This window comes from Onychostruthus taczanowskii, unplaced genomic scaffold (assembly GCF_017590055.1).
Source record: "Onychostruthus taczanowskii isolate IOZ18803 unplaced genomic scaffold, ASM1759005v1 scaffold52, whole genome shotgun sequence".
Taxonomy (NCBI): Eukaryota; Metazoa; Chordata; class Aves; order Passeriformes; family Passeridae; genus Onychostruthus; species Onychostruthus taczanowskii.
In genome coordinates, this window is record NW_024502791.1 from 179571 (window position 1) to 200717 (window position 21147).

General features: G+C 39.5%; 1 protein-coding gene across 1 annotated transcript in view; it reads right to left on the minus strand.

The window, feature by feature from the left end:
- ADAMTSL1 (ADAMTS like 1) overlaps window positions 1-21147 on the minus strand; it is a 294793-nt gene that overhangs the window by 21014 nt on the left and 252632 nt on the right. Inside the window, exons 19-24 of the mRNA XM_041416472.1 lie at window positions 20609-20762; window positions 18228-19368; window positions 11701-11828; window positions 8146-8274; window positions 3605-3784; window positions 1629-1763 (exon numbers count right to left, since the gene is read on the minus strand). Coding sequence (XP_041272406.1) covers window positions 1629-1763; window positions 3605-3784; window positions 8146-8274; window positions 11701-11828; window positions 18228-19368; window positions 20609-20762 — 1867 coding nt within the window. The remainder of the gene's footprint in view (window positions 1-1628; window positions 1764-3604; window positions 3785-8145; window positions 8275-11700; window positions 11829-18227; window positions 19369-20608; window positions 20763-21147) is intronic.

The window sequence follows — 21147 nt, forward strand, 5'->3', positions numbered from 1 at the left end:
TTTCTAATTGTCTGGATAGCCCATTCCATGCCAATGTTTTGTTAGGAAAAAAAAAATCACAGACGATTTTCCTAGGTTTGAATAATAACAAGGCTCAAATTCAAACCAGTAGAACTCCAGTGAAGTTGAGGGAACTGCCTTAAGAATTAAACTGGTTTGCTATTTTGCAATTACAATCCACAGAATTTCCTTGCCCATGAAGGGAAACAGCAGGGTACAGAGCAACACGGCCAAATGAAATTGATCTGGACGTGGTTGTATACAGGCAGTGCAGAAAACCCTCTGTCATTCAATTACTTCTTTTAAACAATAAAAACTGCCTGAAACTCCTGAAGTCCTCTTTTTGGAAATCTGAGAGGAAATGGATTAAACAGGAGTATGACCCAGTCTTAAATCAGTGAGCACAATAAAACCTTACTCAAAATGATTTATTCAATGCTAATAAATACCTATGATATTTTCCCCACTGAGGACTATTTCAATGCAGTTTTTGTGCAAGCAGAAATGTAATCCAGAACTGCAGGCTAAAAACCATTGCAAATGTATGCAGATACTTGGAAAAGTAAACCACAATACCAAAAACATAAATAGAATATCTCCATTGTGAAAATAAAATCTTAAAATTGTTGTTAAATGTGAGGAAAGAGTGCTTTGGAAAGCGCAGAGATGTATTAACACTCAGGACATTGCATCTGCAGACCCTTGCTAAAAGTTTCAGACCCCTACCCCTAAAAGGAGAAAAGATAGTTCTGAAGTTGTAGGGCTTGACAAGTTTTCATGGTATGCAGTAATGTTTTCATTAGGAAAGCTGTTTGCCTATGTGAGCCTGACAATTAAGAGTTTCAAAGCAGCATGTGAAATGAAATCATAAAATAAATATACCTTGAAATTTAGAAAAGAATGAGAATCTCTTTGCAAACAAATCACATCCACAGATCTGAAAGGAGTTTACAGGAGTTTACAGTTTACAAGAAGAACTTGCTGTGTAAGGAGGGTAAAGCTATATGGAAGGCAGAAAAGGATGAAAAGAAGAAAAGCGTTCCTTCAGGATGAGTGATTCCTTATATGGCTTCACGCAAACACTGACTGTGTGAAATAAGAAAGAGAAATAAAATGAACAAATTAAAACAGAGAGCATGCAAGATCAAAACACGAAGAGAGGGATAGGCAAAACTGTGGGAAAGGCTCTGAAGAAGGATATACAACATGAGTAGCAGGCATATGGCAAGGCAACTACCGAAACGTAAAAGAAAAATTAAAACAGAACCACCAACGTCTCTTCTTTTAGATCAAGTAGCACTCCCATCTGCCAGGTCTTTGTGTTGAGTAATTGCCAGCCCCCCAGGGCAGGAACTGCTTCTTTCAGGGTGCTGTATATATATATAAAGGGTGGCACCATGCATTCAGCTTTCGACTAATTAAAGGACCTTTTATAAGTATGAATTTCTGAGGTCTAAAAAGTATTTGGCATTGATTATGACTCACAACAAACCATTGGTTTGATGTCTTTTGTCTCAGTGCCCACGTCTAGATAACCAAATCCTTAATGTAAAGGTTAACCAGATGCGTAACTGTAACATAAACTCTACAGACTTCAAAATTTAAAAATCTTAAAGCACTTGACTTACCTATGAGAACAGAGCTCCCTGGACTGACAGTCAGTTTTGTTCCTGAAGGAGAAGTCAGCACTGAAGGGGTGCTGGGCCCAGCACTGCTAAGCACTGCTGTCAAGTCTTCTAGGTAAGGAAGAGGTCGTGGAGGCTCTGGTAACAGATTGGGAGAATGAGCAACACTATAGCAGAAAATATCTCAGGATATAGACCCCGCTCCTCCTCTCCCCCCATGCCCCCACCTCCCCAGATATTGCTGCAATTTTCACTGCGCTGCAACATTGCTATTTCACAAGGGCAGATTACGCAGATTGGGATAACTACTAAAACTCTGCCTTATGTTAGGTAAGGTGCTGGAGAAATTATTAAAATAACATCTGTATCAATGTGACCACAAACTTAAAGAAATCATCTTTGAAGGTTACCACAGCATTCTGGTTATCCTTATTCATATATGACAGAGTTATATGGTATTAGGAGATACAGCAGCTTGGGAGAAAAAGCAAATGTATACAGCATAGAAGCCAAATCAAATGTTCATGACAATTAATAAAAAACTTTTAGTGTCTGCTACAACCTGGATCAAGCCCTAATTAAATATGGTTATAATGCTGCCAGATCCTGTGGTATACTTAGGCAGAACTCCAAAGGAGTAAGAGTTCAGAGCTCAAGAGGATCAGCCTATGCTGAGAACTGCAGGATTTAGTTGTTTACTAATCACAATGCTATTTTAAAAATTGAAGTAATACCAAGCATTCCCAATTCTGCTTGTCATGAAAATGATGTGATATTGGATTGAAATGAATAGTGGCTTCATCCCCTTTCAATTAGATCATGGCACACATTGTGCAAGTTTTCTACTGCTGATGCCATTCAGCACCAGGAGTACAGGTCAAGGATGACTGAACTGTTCTGTTCCATCAAGGAGCTAAAAATGTAATTTGCTTACAAACATAAGCAGCTTGCATAACTCACAGTAACTTACCATCTTTGAAAGCTAAGCCATCTATAATGATCAGAAAAGGATTTAGAGATCATCTGGGAGTCTTTATTTATAGGCTGAAACTCAGCTGATTTTTTTCCAGATTATTTTTTTAGACTGAGATTCTATAGTCAGTCTGGATTAGGAGGAGTAAAGTTTGAACCTTCATTTTAGTATTGTCTGCAAAAATCTCACTGTTATACATCCTCTGGAAGCTCACTAGTTATGAAAGATGAGAGCTGTAGTGGATGCCCTCATGTTGTTGCCCTAGTTGTGGGGAGTAGGTTTCAAAATTTGAGACTTCATCAGCAAATGCACTTCTAAAGTACTTAAAAAGTCTGTCTGGATCAGTCATCTGCCAGGCAGGCAGAAATTATGGAAGATGAGTTACTAGGAAAGGAAATGCCTTGCCCACAATTACCTTTACCACAATTCCAGTTTCCACCAGCTACCACTTCCACTCACATTTCACAGCTGCCAGTCCCTTTCAAATCACTCAGATGGGCTTTCTGTCTGGTGTTTAAAAACACAGGGGGTAAGTAAAATTCACCATTCACAGAACCTGAGATGTACTTTTTAGAAGTGAACTGGTTTTACTGACCTTCATGAAATGGGTCAGTATGACACAGTCTTGAATGGAAAGACTGCTCAGTGGAGACAGAGAACTTCACAGGGAAAAAGTGCCATTACTCTCATTTTAAGATAGTCACTTTAAGATATGGTTAATAAATGCTTTTCTTACCTAGCAAGTCTGAAAGAGTTTAACTGAGTATCTCGGGACTGGGAGGTGTGATCCCTGTTTTTAGACATTTTCTCCTTATCCACTTTCCTTTTACCAACCACCTTGGTTCAGTTGATGCTGCCCAGAGTACAAACAGAGATTGATGCTCTCTTTAGAACAGGGCTGCCTGCATGCCATTTCCTCTTTCCACAACAACCAATTAGTTCTGCCATCTGGATGTGCCAGTAGCCACATTACTGTTGTTGCTAGTCCAAAATACCCTGGACTTACCAAGAACCAACAGTTGGGAGCTTTCAGTTACTTCCCCATGAAGATTGGATGCCTTGCAGGAGTATAACCCCTGATCTGACAGGGAAACATTTGCTATTAACAGCAACCCATTATGCAAATGGTGAGCAGAGGACAGCTTCACCTTGTTCTTAAACCAAGTAACTTTTGCTTCAGGAACACCTGGAAAAACATTGGCAAAGTGTAACTAACACAAGTAAGTATTATAAGGCAAAAAATACTTGTAAGGCAAATAGTGGAAGAAGAGATAAGAAGTACTGAGTGAAGGCTAAAGAAAAAGGGGAAGGGACAAGGAAGATTTCCTATTGCCACAGTTCTTTAGAGCAGTGACTCAAATAAAACAACTAAATAAAATACAGAAACAGACACAATTAATATGCTTCTTGCAGGCAGCTACTCAGACAGTCCTAGTCTAGAAAGGCAGATTCCTCTGCACTTCACTAGCAGCAGAAAAAACAGGGGTTAAAAGTGAGATCCCCTTAATATTGAGGTATTGCTGTTGAGTCTATGAAAGATGCACTCTGCCTACAAAATGTCCACCAATGCTACAAAAACGTTTTTCTAATTGTATTGTACAAGCGTGTCCTTCCCCTGTCTCCAATGTTCCCACACTAACAGGAGATTCGCAGGTACAGCTGTTCCTACACTTTGCTTTGGGGAAGATGAGCTGTGGATGTCAATGAGCAGCAGTTTTGAGCTCCCAAGTTTAGTGACACATGCAGCCTCGAGACGGGAACAGTAGGCAGGCAGCACAGGGATGAGCAATCATGTCGCATCACTGCCGCAAGGGTAGCAAGAGCATTTCAATCGCCTTTGTTGGGTAACGACGGATGCCAGAGGACAGAGGGCTGAGTGTTTCCCTTGCAGAAGTATCACAGAGACCAAGCCTGAGCGGTGCCAACTGGAAGCAGAACTCACTTTCCTGGGCAGGCAAGACTTTAGGTAGGAGAGTAATTACCCGAGTCTATTCTTCTTCAGCTTTCCCCTCCATCAATGTGCATGTATCCAGCACAAAAAAAAAAAAAAAAAAAAAAAAAAGCCTACCTGGAATACTAGTAAGCAGAATTGTGTAAGCCAAGTGAGATAATTTTGCTAAACCAGTGGCTCTGGGAGAAAAGAATCATTGCAATACAAGTTTATAACAGTAGTGACTAGTTTCCAATGCCACAACATTCTTGAAATAGTGAATAATATTTCACAATCTGGTATAGCTGATGAATAAACACGGGCTATAAATCAGGGCAAGAACCAGAAAATGAAGCCTCCAGCATGTAGGTGAAACACAGAGAAAAGGAGAACTGAGAGAACTGAGAGAACTGAGAGAACTGCAAATAAGAACAACAAAGATACAAGGAGGTAAAGGACAGGAAGGTAACATTTTAAGCTATCCTTCCAAACCTGTTCTGACTCAACAGTCACTAATTGTACATGACATTTTGCAGAATGCCCTACAAACTAGATTTTTAAAACTGATTCCTTCTTACATGTCAAACTGTACTTTCAGTAACAGTCTGGGCCATATTACTTGAAGCTTTTGATATGCAAATGAATATCTGCACAATTTAAGTGCTGAAATCAACAGAAAGCTCTCTAGTAATGCTGATGTGATCCAAATTGCTCTCACATCCTATTTTTAAGTGAAATGGTGCACAGTAGTAAAGTTACCCACACCAAAAATGCTGCTGGCTTTCTGCAGCTTGGAGCAAATCCTCCAGCTGGCAGTCACAGACATCTGCAAGACTCCTGAGTGACTTTCAGGTGGGAGTTCCCCTAGGATTAGTTTTGGAGAAGTCTGGAATTGACAACAATCACCTAACAATAGTTAAAAAATATATTCCTTCACCTCTATAGACAAAGAAATTATGTTATGTCAAGTGAAATAATGTTGGCTTTCAATCCTGATCAAAACCATAACACTGCCTTCGTGTTAAAACTGAAATAGAGCTTCATTTTGACATAAATCACATCAGGTGCCAATTAAACTCTAACGCATCCAGAATGATTATATTTCCTCTTGTCCTTTAGTTAACATCTATAGATTACAACTCAGAAGACAGACTTTGACAGTATTTATGCCTGTCTTAAGAAGTTGAAAAGCAGTATAAAGTTACTCCCTAGGCTTTGATTGCATACTCTTCCATTATCTCTTATTTTTAAGAAACCTTCTCCAGGTTTATCAACACATCTTGGCAGCAAGTGTACATTTCTGGCCCTTGACAGAAAACACAGCTTTAGAGAATACCGTAACTGATCCTTAATATTTCTCTTGTATCTATTCTGCTGTCTTGGTGACTCTCAGTAAAAATGAATCCTTACACGAGCTGAGATATCCACATCCAATACACATACGGTCCTATGCCAGAGATTGTACAGCACAATGATAGAAACACATCTTATATTAATGGGATAAATTGTCACTGAACTCTGACCTAGAACTCTCATTGCTTGGGCTGGCTCAGGACATCCTGACATGACTAGAGAGAAAGTACTAGAAGGAAAAATCTATAGCTTTACAAGACTGTGTGAAGAGCTGTTTTCATCCAGAAAAGTCTCCACATAATTTCTGGATATGCTAGTTTGCTTTCTAACTGTGTTAACTTTGCTCTCATGTACTAATATATTTTTTTATTGCCAGATGTTATTGCATTAACTGTTGCATGTTAATTTACTATGATTTAGTAGCCATTTCACTGTTAATGTTTTCTGGGGAGCTTTGGCAAACTAAACAGATGTAAAGTTTATCTACTTGAAAGAAGTCAATAGGATATGACACATTTGCTGACTGCAGAAGTAGTGCATGTTACTCTTATCCCTAGAATTGATTGTTCTAAGGGTGATCAAAACTATATAAAAGGCTGAATAATCATAAAGCTGATGCTAAAACAAAATGTTTGTTCTTGCATTAGAAGGAAAATTACACTTATTCTTATACTATGTTACAGGTTTTATGAGCTGGTTCATTTTCCAGGTGTAGGCGAGACAGCTGATAGAAATCACTGTTCTTGAATCATTCCTCAGGGTAGCTTTTTTGTAATTGCTGTTGAATTTTTAGCATTACTTTTAAGAAACTTGGATTCTAGTGCCCATAAAACATACCTGTCCTCATTATTCACTCTCTCATTCCCTTTGTAACATCCCAGCTTGGGGTTAATGATTTTATGATAATTTCAAGGGCATTAATCTCTGGTGTCAACATAGTTAATATTTTCTGCAGAGGCAGTAGCAGAAAAAATTTTTTTTTCACCCATGGAGAAAATTAGGATTTAAGAAAATTTCTTCAGTGCCACAGAAGATTCCAATATACAGACAGTAGATAGCAAAAAGCATTCTCTTAGACGAGAAGACACAGCTAAAATTTTCCATTTTGGATGTTGTCATAGTGGGTGAGTTTCACAAAATTGCTAGAGATTATTTTCCTCTCAGAAGAGACTTTGAATCTGTGCCCCTCACCATTTTGTGCTTCTCTCCTGTAGTTTTCTGATATTATAAGTACTGTGGAAACTTTGTTTAGTCACATCCTGTTGTTTACATGGTGCTTTTGGTGAAAAGAAATGGCTACACTTAGATCAGCAATAACTGTCTGAATCTGTGGGTTATGTATCTGGGCAGCTGACAGAACCCAGAGAGAGAAATCCAAAATAGTCTGTGTTAATGTGATATTTAGTCTCTTTCACACAATGTCCATGCAGGTGAGCATGGTGAGGCCTGGGGAAAAAAATCAGCTGTCATTTTCATCTTCCTTGAAAGTCACTGGACACCAGTCTGATTGCAAAAGTGTGTCATACTATGCATAACAGTGTAACGAATCCATGGTATGGCCCCAGGTCTTTAGAGATTTCCCAGCTCCTCCTCCTGATCTCAACATCATTCCCACAAACAGCCATAGGACTGCCACACATAGATAAGGTCAACCTATTTTGGTTACCACGGGAAAGAGGCAAACTGTCACTGTAAGACTGAGGGATATTCAGTCTCCGACTGGAAAATAGTTGTAAGGAAAATCCTGTTTCAGTAGAATTTCTCTGATCTCCTGCACTTCCAAGATGAAAAAAAAGGGAAAAAAAAAACAGAAAAAAAAAAGAGTGCTAACATGCCTTTAATGTAAAATAAGTTTGGCAGGAAAAGAAGAAACTAGCTGGAATGATTTTTAAAGTCCCCATCAGTGACTAAATTAGTCAGTCCATGCTTGTATATTGCCACTGAACATCCCCAAGAGGTAGCCATGTGTATCAGTTTTGTTGCATCCACACCACATCGTGTATCTCACAATGATGCCAATTGCGTTGACTCATGGTTTTTTTTTTTTAAGCCCTGTTTTCTTAAGCCACTACACTTGTCTTGTTTGGTATGGATAAGAAGAGGACAAGTTCTATGATAAGAATTAATGGAAGCAGTGAAGTTTCCCCAAGACCTAGGAAAACCTTGCAATTTCATTCAGCTGCAACTGGAGACACCAATTTAGCAAAGAATCCCACAGAAATTTATAGCCAAAGCCACCTGCACAGGAGAGAATAATTTTTTACCTGCAACCTGGCAGTTAATGCTAACATTTGCTTTCTGGATTGTTTTCAGCATGCTTCCAATATCAACAGTGACAGTAGGTGATTCGGTGTTGATCATGGTAGCTCTTGATGCCTTTATCAGTGGCTTTCCTGCATAAAAGAAGCATCACAGTGTCATAAAAAGCACATTGGAGTCACAATGGGAGAGATAGGCTGGAACACTCTATGCGAAAGTACATGCAACAGGCAGGTGGATAAGGGAAAATGAACTGTAAGGGCACCTGCTTTTTATAATATTTCAGTGTCACCACATTCCATGGGTAATGCTGTCTTGAAAAAAGAAAAGGCATGCTTGAAGCAGAGGCAGAATAGCATTAAAGCCATTTGGACACACAGGAGAACCAGCTGAATCAATAAACACCAGCACAACTGGAGCTGCAGTGAGGTGCTTGCCTGGCACTGCAGCTGCACCGCCACCCTTTGGTAAAGACCAAACCCAGGAGCCTGAGTGATGGCTACAAGCACAGTGGAGAAAGTTTAGAGTAACGTGCATGCTGTTTCTACACATTGATCATGGTTTCCTCAACCTACAGGGGAAACAACAGGGTGGGGAAGACCAGATCAAAACCAGAAAGTTTTCTCATAATGGCCAGCAGAAGAAGATGAGGGATATAAACTGAATTAATGCTACACACTGTTATGACACATTTTTGATAAAACAAAACAGGTTATCTGATGGGAGGGGGTTTATCTCTAATACAGCTACTGCTTTGCCCACAAGAAGGTGTGCTTTCGACATTGGTGACAGCAAGTCAAGGTCTTTCACTGCTGTTGATGTCTTTGTGGGATTAGTTATGAAGTTATCCACCATCAGTGGCTCAAGATGCCTTCTGCAAATCCTTTTGTAGAGCTACTGTGAAGGGATGCTTACAAAACAGGTCAGGGGTACCCAGCCTTAGCTTTGAGAGAGAAGACTAATGCAGCAAAGCTGACAAGAGCTGAATTAAGGAGCTCCACTGTCTCAGAGAAAGTGCTCTGCAGTCATGATGTTGCAGGAATAGCAGAACTTAACAGATTTGCTGAATTGCTTTAAATCACATGTGATTTGGGTGTTTTTGACTCAGTGTTGCATTTTCAAACACATAATTTTCCAAAAAGCTATAAACACCTTTCTTCCCCCATTTGAAATAAATGGTCAGATACAAAACCAGATATCCTCGTTTGCCTCCAAAAGCTGCAGCTTCAGGCTAATGTCTATCACTACCTTTATTTGTATGCTAATTTGGCACTGACCAATGAAAAAAAACGGATCTGAGAAAAATAATTTGATTTCATTGAGCTCATGGAGAGTTCTGAAAATTTAAGTCAGTCTTAAATATTAATCTCTCCATATAGCTGTACTTCGAGAGCTTTTAAAAAATACCATTCATTTGTGACTCCTGTCATATCAGTTTAGTATTTTTTTGTACTTTCCATTTTTTTTAGTTTGTTCATTTTAATGCCCAAGAATAGCTAAGTAAAATACTGTATTTTATTGTTTGAATACTTCCAAAAGTTTTGATACTTTCTGGCAAAGCCTAAAGAAAAGAAAAATTCTTCAGCTATCCATCAGCTTTTTATTTTCCTGATTGGTTTCCATAACGCCACCACAAGATTAAAAATCTTTAAGCTGTTCAAACCATAAATGAGTAGGAAACCATTGTGAAAACAAAAAGGAGCATATTCCACTGTCTCTTTTTTTCCATGCATGTGTTAAATGAATCAGAAAATTCTTCAATGAAATAAGCTTTTGTCCCCTGTCTTGATTCCTCTAAGATGATCTCAGCTTCCCATGTTTTTTGGAGAAAATACTTCCATTATGGCAAAAAGACTGTTACTTTGTTCCAAAAACTGCTCAGTATTTCACTTTGATATTTATGGCCTCATTTTATAGGCTGCTCAGCTCTTTGCTTTGGATGTGAGATGCAAAAGTATACCAGTTCCTAAGAGGAGTTTTGCTTGAGTCTGGGAAGCACGGATGTTAGTTCACCTAAAAGTTTAAATTATAACTTTGATAATTAATTATAATCAAAAAGCTTAAAGTCTTCCTGTGTCACATGGATACCTAACGCGTTATTTTTACAGTGTCATACAAAATTATTGCCACAACATGTTCAAAAACTATGGCTTTTACACTCACTGAACAACATGGACAGAATAGCCGTTTTGACTGATGATTTTTTAATCTCATGTTCAGCTTCATGCTGGTGCAGCATAAGAGGATAATGTGTAGAGCTGCTTCTTCTAAAATATGACACTACCCTAACAGCAGCACTATTGCTTTGCTGCCTGGAGTTCAGCAAAGCTATTTCTGATAGTAGTAGTGTAAAAAAGATCAGTCTCTTCAGTTTTGCCTACAGAAAATTTGTAGCTCTGATGCAGATCTTTCTTTCTGCTTTAGAAAATTCAGCCGTTCTGCTAAAGGACAAGATGAAGTCTCTTTCTAGTTGATTTACTGATTTTCTAAGCTTCACTGTTATTCACGGTTGTCTTATTACATTTTATTTATGCTTTTCTTAACAGAAATTTTCTGTATGTTTGATGTAATTTTTTTTTTTTTTTTAAAATTAAAGCCTACCAACAGCTATTCCTTTCTCCAGTCATACATGGATACAATGGCAGGTGATGGCTGATGCCTATGCATTGGAAGCCTCCAAACATTTCCACATGCTGAAGCAGTGAAATGGATAAGTCTTCAGAATCAATATAGTTTTCAGTATTAGCATGTTTACTTTTGCCTTGGAGATAAATAGGATCCTACTTCTGTAAAACGTCTCTGCCCTGTCACAATTATTAGCTGCCATTGTCTGTTCTGTTCCTGCATCTTTCTCAACAGCTCTTCATCCATGTTTGCTGCTCCACCCTTCTGCTAGTCCTGACATGGCTGTGAGCCTGCTGACCATGTCTGCTAGAGAACCCTGAAGAAGCTGGATACATACTTTTAACCCCCTTTGCCATTGGCTTTTATCTGGATGAGTTTTCTTTAGAATTGAATTCTAAACAAGCACAGGATATTTGGTCTGCTTTAGAACCGGTTACTAGATGAATAGAAATAATGGAATCTAATTTTTTGAGAACCTCTACTTGCTACAATTGAAACAGTGACAGTGACGTTTGTGAAAAGATTTAGCTCTGGAAGTTTTCTTGCTTGCCTAATGTACGCCTGAGTAACTTCTGCAACGCATCTGTTATACTTGAAGAGATCAGTGATAGGTTTAAAATGAATCACAGAAGTTGGGAGGCTTGAACTGCACTGCCCCTACAGGCTGCAAATAACCAGGATGAGCACTGTTTTAAGAGCATGTCAGATGCAAGTGAGAAAAGACATTGATGTCTTGCAAAGACAAATAAACCTCACAAACTATTTATGAAAGCCCCAGGTTTTTGCAGAGCTCACAGCCTGTGTTTTCACCAGTGTACTTCTGTTGATGCATTTTACACAGCTTTAGCAGCTATCTCTTCCCCCACAAACAACTTCTGTCCAGATTCACACAACTAACATGGACCATCCTGCAATCACAGAGGTTAAACTTTTACCTGCTAGGGTGACAGCAATGGAGACAGAGTCAGATCCCAGGGCATTGGATGCATTGCAAGCATAGAAACCCACATCAGCTTCCACAGGTGCTAGAATCTGCAAGGAATCATCAGGCTGAAGTAGCAACCTGGCATAAAGCAGAAAGAAAGAAAGATGTAATAGTCTCTTGGTCCATGTGAACATGAACATATTTACTGGGAATTTTTAGGCTTAGGTAATATTTTTTATAGATCAGGCCTTTAGGTTAAATTTAAAAACATATGAAGAAATTTAAATTCTTACATTGAGACTGTAAGTTGTGATTATTTAAATTAATTTTTTGTCTCATTCCCAGTTCCTCTACTGCTGATATGTGTATTAAAGAAAGAGTGCTGAAAAATTAGGACACCTGCCCAGTGAAACCTCCTCTGCTGTACCATTTCTGCATAATGCTGAATGAGTTTCCCAGCATTGCTGTCTTCCAGTTCTGCAGCATAGGAATAGTAATCGTAAGAAAAAGCCAAATCATTGCAAGGGAAAAATCATGAGACATGTTGAAGCTATGCAGAAAGAAGTGAAGTGAACCACAGGGCCAGTATTAAAGGCTGAAATAGGTTCAGATTCTTTTATTCCTGGGCAGCTTGTTCAAACTCAGCAGTCTTGATTCTTCCCTAATAGTCAGTGAAGATAGAGAGGAGTTCTCAGCTCCTCTTTTGGCTGAACCCACTCTCTTTCCTCTGCCAGTAAGAGGAGACTGCCATGAGCTCAGTGTACTGCCTATGGCTAAATGGAATTAAAATGGTTTTCGTGCTCTTATGAATAGCTTCTTTTCACTGTCTGGTTTTGCAGTGGTATAACTCATAAGGTCCTGATATGTGGTGCTGCATATTTGTTGTGAAAATCCTTTTGGTTATTGTTGTAATGTAGTCAGTATGTTTGTATTCAATAGCTCATTCCTAGCAACCCCCTCACAGCTGGATAGCCCAATGCTGTTTCCCCCCCCCTTTCCTGTCTGTTAGCACAAATACCTACCCCTAAGTCCCTATCCTTCTATGTCTATCATTGTAGCCCTGCTCCTCTGCCTTGTCATTTAAGTGTAATCCCAACCTCTCCTTCTAGAACCCTCTGTGTCATCTATGTAATCGCTGGATTCCTATAGGTTCTGGGAGAGTGTTCTTCTCCCTGTGTACCCCTCATTGGTTCTGAGGCGATGTGATCCCGCCTTGCGCTCCTCCCCACTCTCCCCTGGTTGGTTACTGTGTGGCCTCCTCCCCTGAGACCTCCTCCCTTTATAAGTTGTAACAGTGTACTGTTCTTGGTTCTTCTGGCACTGTACGCTTTTCGAGGTACTTTATGCCTTTCGGAATAAGGCCTCTTGGAGATGCATGCAGAGGACCCTTCCCACCCCTTTATCTCGACCTTTGGTGCTCCAGTCCGTCTGTCCGCAGTCCGAGCTGTGGGCCTCCTCTCGCTGCACCGCTGCCCTTGCCTGTCTGTGGCTGGGCAGGGAGCGGCCACTCGCTGGCACAGCCCCGAGGGAGAAAGCGAGCCCGGCTAAGCTTTGCCCTGAAATCTGACGCTGTGTCAGTGGTATACACCTATTTCAGCAAGAGTTCAGTCCATAGGCTTGTGCTTATGTACTCTTGTTTTCATCACACTGTGTCCTATGATTGTTGATCCTTTCTCTGAGTTTTCTTTTTAGCTGAAACTGTCGATAAAATCTACTGTTCTCATCAGCAACTTTCAGCATTTGTCCCTTGTAAACCCTTAACTGAGGCTGTGATTGACAGTGGGTGGCAAGGGTGAGACTGGGGGAGGGATATGCTTGTAAAACACATGCAATAGAAATCTGCTCACAGGTCCTGGAATTGATGAGTTTCTTCACACTCCCATCACCACAATAAAAACTGTTGTCTCGTGGATGAATAAGCCACACTGTGGGTGGTAGATCTCTAAACCAAACCAGATTAGGGCCACCCAGCAAAATCTATTATAGGAAAAAACCTCCAGAGTTAACATTATTTTTTTTACCCTTCTGTGAGTAATAAGAAAAATAGTAATTATCAATAAAGAGATGTCTGTTTTTAAACAAGTTTTGTAAATATTTAGAAAAAGTGCACATTTGCAAAACAAACATCAATACTTTTAAAATTGCATCTGTGCTTTCACAGCTAAAAAAAACACCAATGGCTGAAATAATTCCCTTCCCACTTTTGCTGTCAAGGATGTTTTTTTTACCTCTTAGTCATAAGCAGGGTGGACTAGATAGTCACTGCTAATGGTGACAGCAAATAACACACTTTTTTACTTGCAAAACTAACGTTAGCATGCATCTTTATCTCACACATAAATTTTTAGTTTAACACCCAACTACTTCAATCATTACATGGAATTCTTTAAATCTTCAGAAGTTGTCCCCAATTATAACAGCCTGTAACATTTAAAAGTTCTGTGTGTTATGTCTGCATGTCTGCAAATATAGTATGTAGGCAGATCTTCAGTCTACTCCAAACTAATGCTTACAAAGCCCCTAAAATTGTTTTAATTAATGTTTCTGACATCTTCAGGCTGAGGAAAGATCTTGCCTAGTACTGCACCTTATAAAACGCAAGGATGCATAATTTGTTTGTTATTAATCATCTCTCTTGACAAAAACCTCTCTCTGACAGCTTAAGTCCCCTAAAGATCCAGCACAAATATTAAAAAAAAAAGAGGTAGTCCTGGTAGGTACTTGCATTTAAAAAAATGAACTCCAACATACCTTCATCCTCCTATTCTCTCAACCCAAGTTTTAATGTCCTTCTCCAAAAACAAACATAATGTCCTCTTTTTTTCAATAATTCCATTATTTGTGCATCACAATTTGGCATAGCTGCTTTTTTTGAAAGCAGATCCTTTATCATTCCTCACTGTATAGAATTATTTTGGCTGAATTCCCTATTTGATTACAGAAGGCTATTTTTGTTAGGTATTGAGTTGCTTTTCAGGGCTGGAAAAAAACCAACCATCTGTAGCAATTATTTGTGTCACCAGCATGTCTTCAGAATCTTATTTATGGACTGAGAATAATACAGCTTAATATTTGATCAGTGTCATGTCACTTGCTCCACACTGCATTGCCTCCAAGACAAAAACACATTTCACAGGACGTATACCAATGACTAAATCAGACAAACACCTAACAAACACCTCGCAAACACCTAACTCCATACCACTTACTGTTCACATGCTGCTTCATGTCCTTTTATAAAATTTATTTCTGTTTTAGAGAAGTGAATTATCAAGCACCAATGGATCCCCAGTGACAGAAATTGCAGCATACTTGCAAGGCTTATTAAACAAGTGCATAAATTCCTCAAAGATTTTTCACTTTTAAAACTGATTCCTAAGGAATTTAATCTGAATTTTCTTTAAAACAAAACATTTAACAACATATACAGTCGTCAAAAAACTTTGGTATGGATACTAATAGGCTCTGAAATGGCATTCAGAACCCATGTTGGTGTTAACTTGACTCTTTAACCTTAGGAGAGAATGTGTAATTTTCTGTAAATAAGCACTCGGGATGAATAGGCAGACACAAGTTGGGGATCCTTTACTGGAACCACAGATATTTTCAACTGTTGCAGCTATTTGTGTCATACGTTTTTATTCTATTGAGTAACTAAAAATCAGCACTTTTGGAGGCCCTATGCTATATTTTTTCATGACTGTATCTAGACTAAAGTCAAAGAAAATTAATTTTTGCAAGAACAGCCATGCAGTAGAGTCATACTTTTAGGTGGATTAAACAGCTTATGGAATGGGGCAATGAGAATAGAGCCATACATTAACCATCATTACTGGACATCACTGGCTCAGACAAAATCCATGGTCACATTGTGTAAAAGTGAATACCTTTATCTCTGTACTTTGTATATACAAAACAGGTTGCTGTCACCCCACCTAAAACCAGCAGCCTATACTCTAAGAATTGCAATACCCACCAAGTACTTCTGAAATCTCAGCATATTCAGTAGGGTGTAACCTGAGGAACTTCAGCATTACTCTCTGGCCATTCCCAGCAGAAGTGTCTCTCTCTGATACTGGTAGAGGAAAGCCCACCTCTATTTATTTCCTTATTTCCATTAAGACAGAGCTGGGTTGGAAAATTCTCTTCTCCATTCAATGGAGAATTGAATACAAAGAAAACAAAGTGCAGAGCTGAAGGACAGTTCAAACATACCAGACACCACCACATGTTTACATCTGTGGCCTCGCAGTTTACAGCAGTACTCTCTTAAGTCTGCTTAAACTGCAGCTTCCATTGATGCAGCTGACTGACAGGCAGCAAGAGCATTCTGAGCCAAAACCACAATACTGACATTAAAGAACCCAGCAAAAAAATCCAGAAAACAATTTTTTTACACACCACAATTTCTATAGCTCCAAAGATATAGGTGTTGAGTTGCACCTGAAGCTTCTTCTCCCACACACCAGCCTGGGGGAACTATAAATGATGAGTACAGAAGGAAGTTCATAAAGCAGAAACTGCCTCAATATTTAAAGAAGAGTTCTCAATGACTTATGCCACTAACTGGAAAAGAAATTATAATTTCCTCAGACTATTTGATAGAAATTTTGAGCACACAACTGACTGATAATTCATAAAAACCCCACAACATTTAAGGCTATTTCAGCCAAACTGAATGGGAAAGAAAAAAAGATTGAAAAGGAATTGTGAAATTATGTATTAAAAAAATCGGAAATAAAAATTCAGGAATCACATAAGTGTGTCTTACTTCAGCTAAATTAATCTACATGTTGTGATACCATGAGAGATTATAGGGTGTGAAATAATTTGCTAATTTTTCATGACTGTAGTGTCCAGCATTCCTCATATGTCAGCTTCATGTAACATCCGTTCCCTTTCATGGATGCCACAGAAGATACAGTCATTTCAAGCAGAGAAAAATCCTCAACTTAATGGCCCAATTCTGATGGGATATAACTGCTAGATGAAAATTTATATATGAAACTTGTTTTGGGAGTGGCCTAAAGATATTTTCACAGGAATATATGCAGATGAAGGGATTCTGTATGTCCAAGTCATGATTATGACTGTATGTGATTTCCACCAGAGGTACATTCTTGTTCTGAGTGACCTCTACCCCTTCAAAAGTTACTTTTTTTTTTTTTTTTTTTTTTTTTTTTGTGTCAACTTTAATATACTTATTAGCCTTCAGACAGAGAGGCAAGAACCAGGAAACTCAGATCATTATAAAAAGCAATTTCTTTTTCATTGATTCAATAGTCAAAATAAAGAAGGAGCTAAGAAGCTAATTTCATACCTGTATAGAAGGGGCAATTTTATCCAAATCAAGACTTTATGGGATGATCCAAGGGCACCATGCTGGAAATTAGTTTTTGCCTTGACTCCATAATTTCCCATGACCTTATGACTAAATGTATATGTCTTAGCTGAGGTCAGTATCTTGTGCAGAAGCAGTTGCCAGCAGATCTCGGGACAACTGTTGAACTGTGTTGCTCATTATTACTGCCTACTACTGTCTTTTCCTGTTCTCATATAATGATTTCTCACAGAACAGAACCAAAATATAATATCCCAAGCATACACGTGAGAAGAACGAATGTTATGAACAGAGTTAAACATATGAAAATAACCTCTTTCTGTGTGCTCTTCCACACAAACGAATAATGTGGAGGGATCAGAAAGTAAAGGATACCTGAAGGAGAAACAGCATAATTTTTGTGGTATACTGATGAAAGCATTTTGTTATGTCAACTTCTCAGGTTACACCTGGGACCAGCATTCTGGAATTTAAACAGGTGAAGATTCACCAATTCACATGACAAGACAAATGCTAAATGATCCGTCTGTTGAGACGACAGCAAAGCTGCCAACAGCCATGAGGTGTGGTTCCACAATTTACAGCATTCATCAGCACATACATAGTAAATGGTGATGGTAATGCCCTTTCAGGCTTATCCTGGGGCAGTTTAGTGCATGGATACATATGTGGAAGGCAAAAGCCACATCTCCTTCATCTTCTCTTACCACAACCATATCTGTCAAGCCCTCCTGTAGCACTAGAAGAAATGTAAATTCAGCTCCAACAGAAGATAATAGCAACAATCAATGATCAGTTTTCATATCTCTAAATCAATCTTCATAGCAAAAATCTCCGCCTTCAGATTGGGAAATAGACTAATTTGACTCCCAGTCTCTGGTTGCAGAGTGCTCTGTTGACTGTATTAGGCACTTATGTCCTTTAGTAATGTACAATCCCTTCTTTTTTACTAACTCAAACCGAAGTAAGGTTCCTGTCTGCCATACCAGTCTGACCCAGCATCCAGACCTTGCTGAAGATTTACAGTGCTCTGTTTAACCCATTTACCAATTCACATGCACTTGCCCTTCTTTCTGTTATGAAATCAGACTACAGCAAAACATGGTTTTGTCCACGGGACTGACAGGCAGTAATACATGGAAAGTGACGAGTCAAAATATCACTTATTTGCTTAAAAGTTAAATAACATGCTTTACCTATCATTGTATTTCACTTCCTCTCCATTCTTAGCCCAGCTGATCGTGGGCTTTGGGTTTCCCACTGCTTCACAGTGAAGCAACACACTCAGTGTGCCGCTTGCTAGGACCACTGTCTGTCCCAGGTGGGTGACAACCTCTGAAGCAGAAAGTTGTTGTGCTGCTGAAATCTTTCGGAGGATGGCAGGCTTTTGGTGAGGCCCGTGCAAGCCATTTGCCAGGTCTACAGATGTGGGAATAAATGTTTCGGCAGATGATGTCCTCAGGGAGCTGGTAAATCCAGAAACACGCCTGTGGTAAGGGTACTCCACTGAGGTTGAATCAACTTTTTGCCTTGATGCTTTGAGGACAGATTCCTGTTGGTCCAAGTAGCTCTTGAAAACCTCATGAGCCAGGTGCACAACAAGATGCTCAGTGTAGATATCTTTAAGCTCCTCAGGCTGTTGAGACAAATTCCTTATGATATCATCCAAGCGTTTCTGCTCTGTGACCATAGTAAATGGCAGGCTATGCTCCCGGCTGTGGTCCTCTTCAGAGGATGCGTTTCTCTCCACCGACTCCTGGGCTTCCCAGGACTCCAGATTTTCTGCTGGCCAGCCCCTGAGCTGTAGCAGCCTCGAGACAATATTGTCATACCATCTGCTGGGGTTAGCAAGGTGCCCTTGCTTTTCAGCCTTGCTACCATTGAAGAAAATCCCATTCAGATTTTTATCCTCTGTTCGCAAGGCATCATTTAAGCCAGCCTTTCTCATGACTTCTTCCTCCCTAATACCAGTTGGTTGCCCAGCAATGATCTTCTTGTTGCTTCCAATCAGTTTAATTATGAAATGCTCCCGGGCTGGCCCTGCTGTGCAGGTGTATGTCCCAGTGTCTGAAGGCTTCAGATGATGGATTTTCATGTATCCATAGGGTGCAATAGTGATGTGAGCTGAACTCACAAGCCTTTTGTCATCCTTCTCCCAAGTGATCATTGATTTCCTGAACCTCCTGGTAGGGCATCGGAGAATAACAGAAGTTTTGGGCAGCAGGTAGGCATATCCACCCACAATGAAGTGCAATTTCTTCTGCTTCCTCGTCTGGATGTAAACTTGCTTTACAGCCATAATATGGGGGCTTTGCTTATGAGCTGGTCTGTTGCGTCCTGAAATACCATTATATAATTAGTATGTGATACCATTAAACAAAACAATAGTTTACCTTGTTGTGGGAAGCATTTGACCCATTAGACAGTAATGGAAGAAACTGGACACCAGTTGCTGGACATTAAACTGGAACAATCAAAATAAGAGGAATAACAAGACACACTTCAGGAATGTGAAAGTAGCCTAGAGTATATGCAGAAACAAAATAGCTAGGGATAAAAGCTTTACTGGACAGAGAAAACTTCAGTGGAAACGTAGTTCTTGTTAAAGTACTTAAACAAAGACTGTTATTTAAGAAATGCACTGAGTAGACAAGTGTTTATCATCCAAACCTTCAAAGACAATGTGATCTTGCAGCTCACAACAGTAAGGAAGAATGAAAGTCTTGCTACCTCAAGGAGTAACGTTGTACAGAAAAAAACTCTCTGGGCTAGGCTTAAAAACATGGTAAATACTATTTAAGTTCACTAGTTCAGTGTGTCCTTCTGATTTCCTGATCTCTGTGTCAGAGATCTTTATTATGAAGCACTAAATTCAGCGCATAGGCATATTATTAGTAAATACCATGCAAAATTTGGTCCAAGCTTTAATTCTAAACATCAGGTCTTCTTTTCTCCCTAGATACCCAACATTCAGCAGTTTCAGAGGCAAGCTGAAGCTAGGCTGACTTTCACATATCCAGTTGGCTTACTGCAAACTAGGGAGGAGTATACAGGGGGACTTGTGGTGGGCAAAACCAAATGCACGAACTACCAACATAAAATACATCTACTTGTGTTGCATGGTTCATTAGAAATCTCATGTCATAGAGTATTTGGAGTGACATGGTGAAATAATGTTTCTAAATTATCGTTGGCAAAATCCCTTACCAACCATTTTCCTTGCAGGTGTTCTAGCAGTCAGTTTATTTGCTCCAGCCCTCCAGCTGCTGTTCTGTATCTCTGAGCCTCTACATTCCAGCTGTGAAATTCAGATCTAGATTTTGGTCAGAATTTTGAGCCAGTTCTTCCAGAAACTAGTAGTTACCTTATAGCACACTGGCTGATATCCAGCTCCATTAGTGAAATCCGTAGCACTCCTCCACTGGCTTGATTTATTTACAGACAGAAAAACCCACTCCACAAGACTGAGTAATACTAGCGTGAAAGCAGGCTGTGAAGCAGGAAATAGCATGGATTTCTTAGTGAAGCACTTCCAATCCCTTTTCCCCAGACACTGCCAAACACCTTTTCCACTTACGTGCACAGGGGCCTAGTGAACAGGGCCTGATCAAGGATGAGAATGGCAAAGGGAGGCAGAGTGAGGAATTGATGATAACAAAGCCCCCGGTTTTCAGCATCTTTCTGCAAATAGCATTTCGACTCTGCGTGCCTTCTCCACAGCTCGCTGAACACTAGGAACAGGATGAGAAACATTAGGAGAAATGAAAAAGGTGCTCCTTGTCACACACTCCCTTCTCAGCTCCCATATCCACATTGCATACACACACCACAGGATAGAGCATTTAAAAATGGATAGAGTTTTCAAAATGTTGCAGTGGAATAAAGCAGAGCAGCATCTGACCATGCAGCTACAAACAGTGCAGGCACAGTAAGGAGATGAAGTACTTGTTATTTTCTGTCCTGTAAGGCTTAGTTTCTTTTCATGCTCCTGTTACCACTTCTTTTCTGTCAGATGGTGTCACTTGTTTTAATGGTACTGTGCTACAGTTCAAAGCCAGTCTATGAGCTTTGTTTCTATGTGTCCATGTCTGCTAGCTGGAAAAACTCCAGCTCATG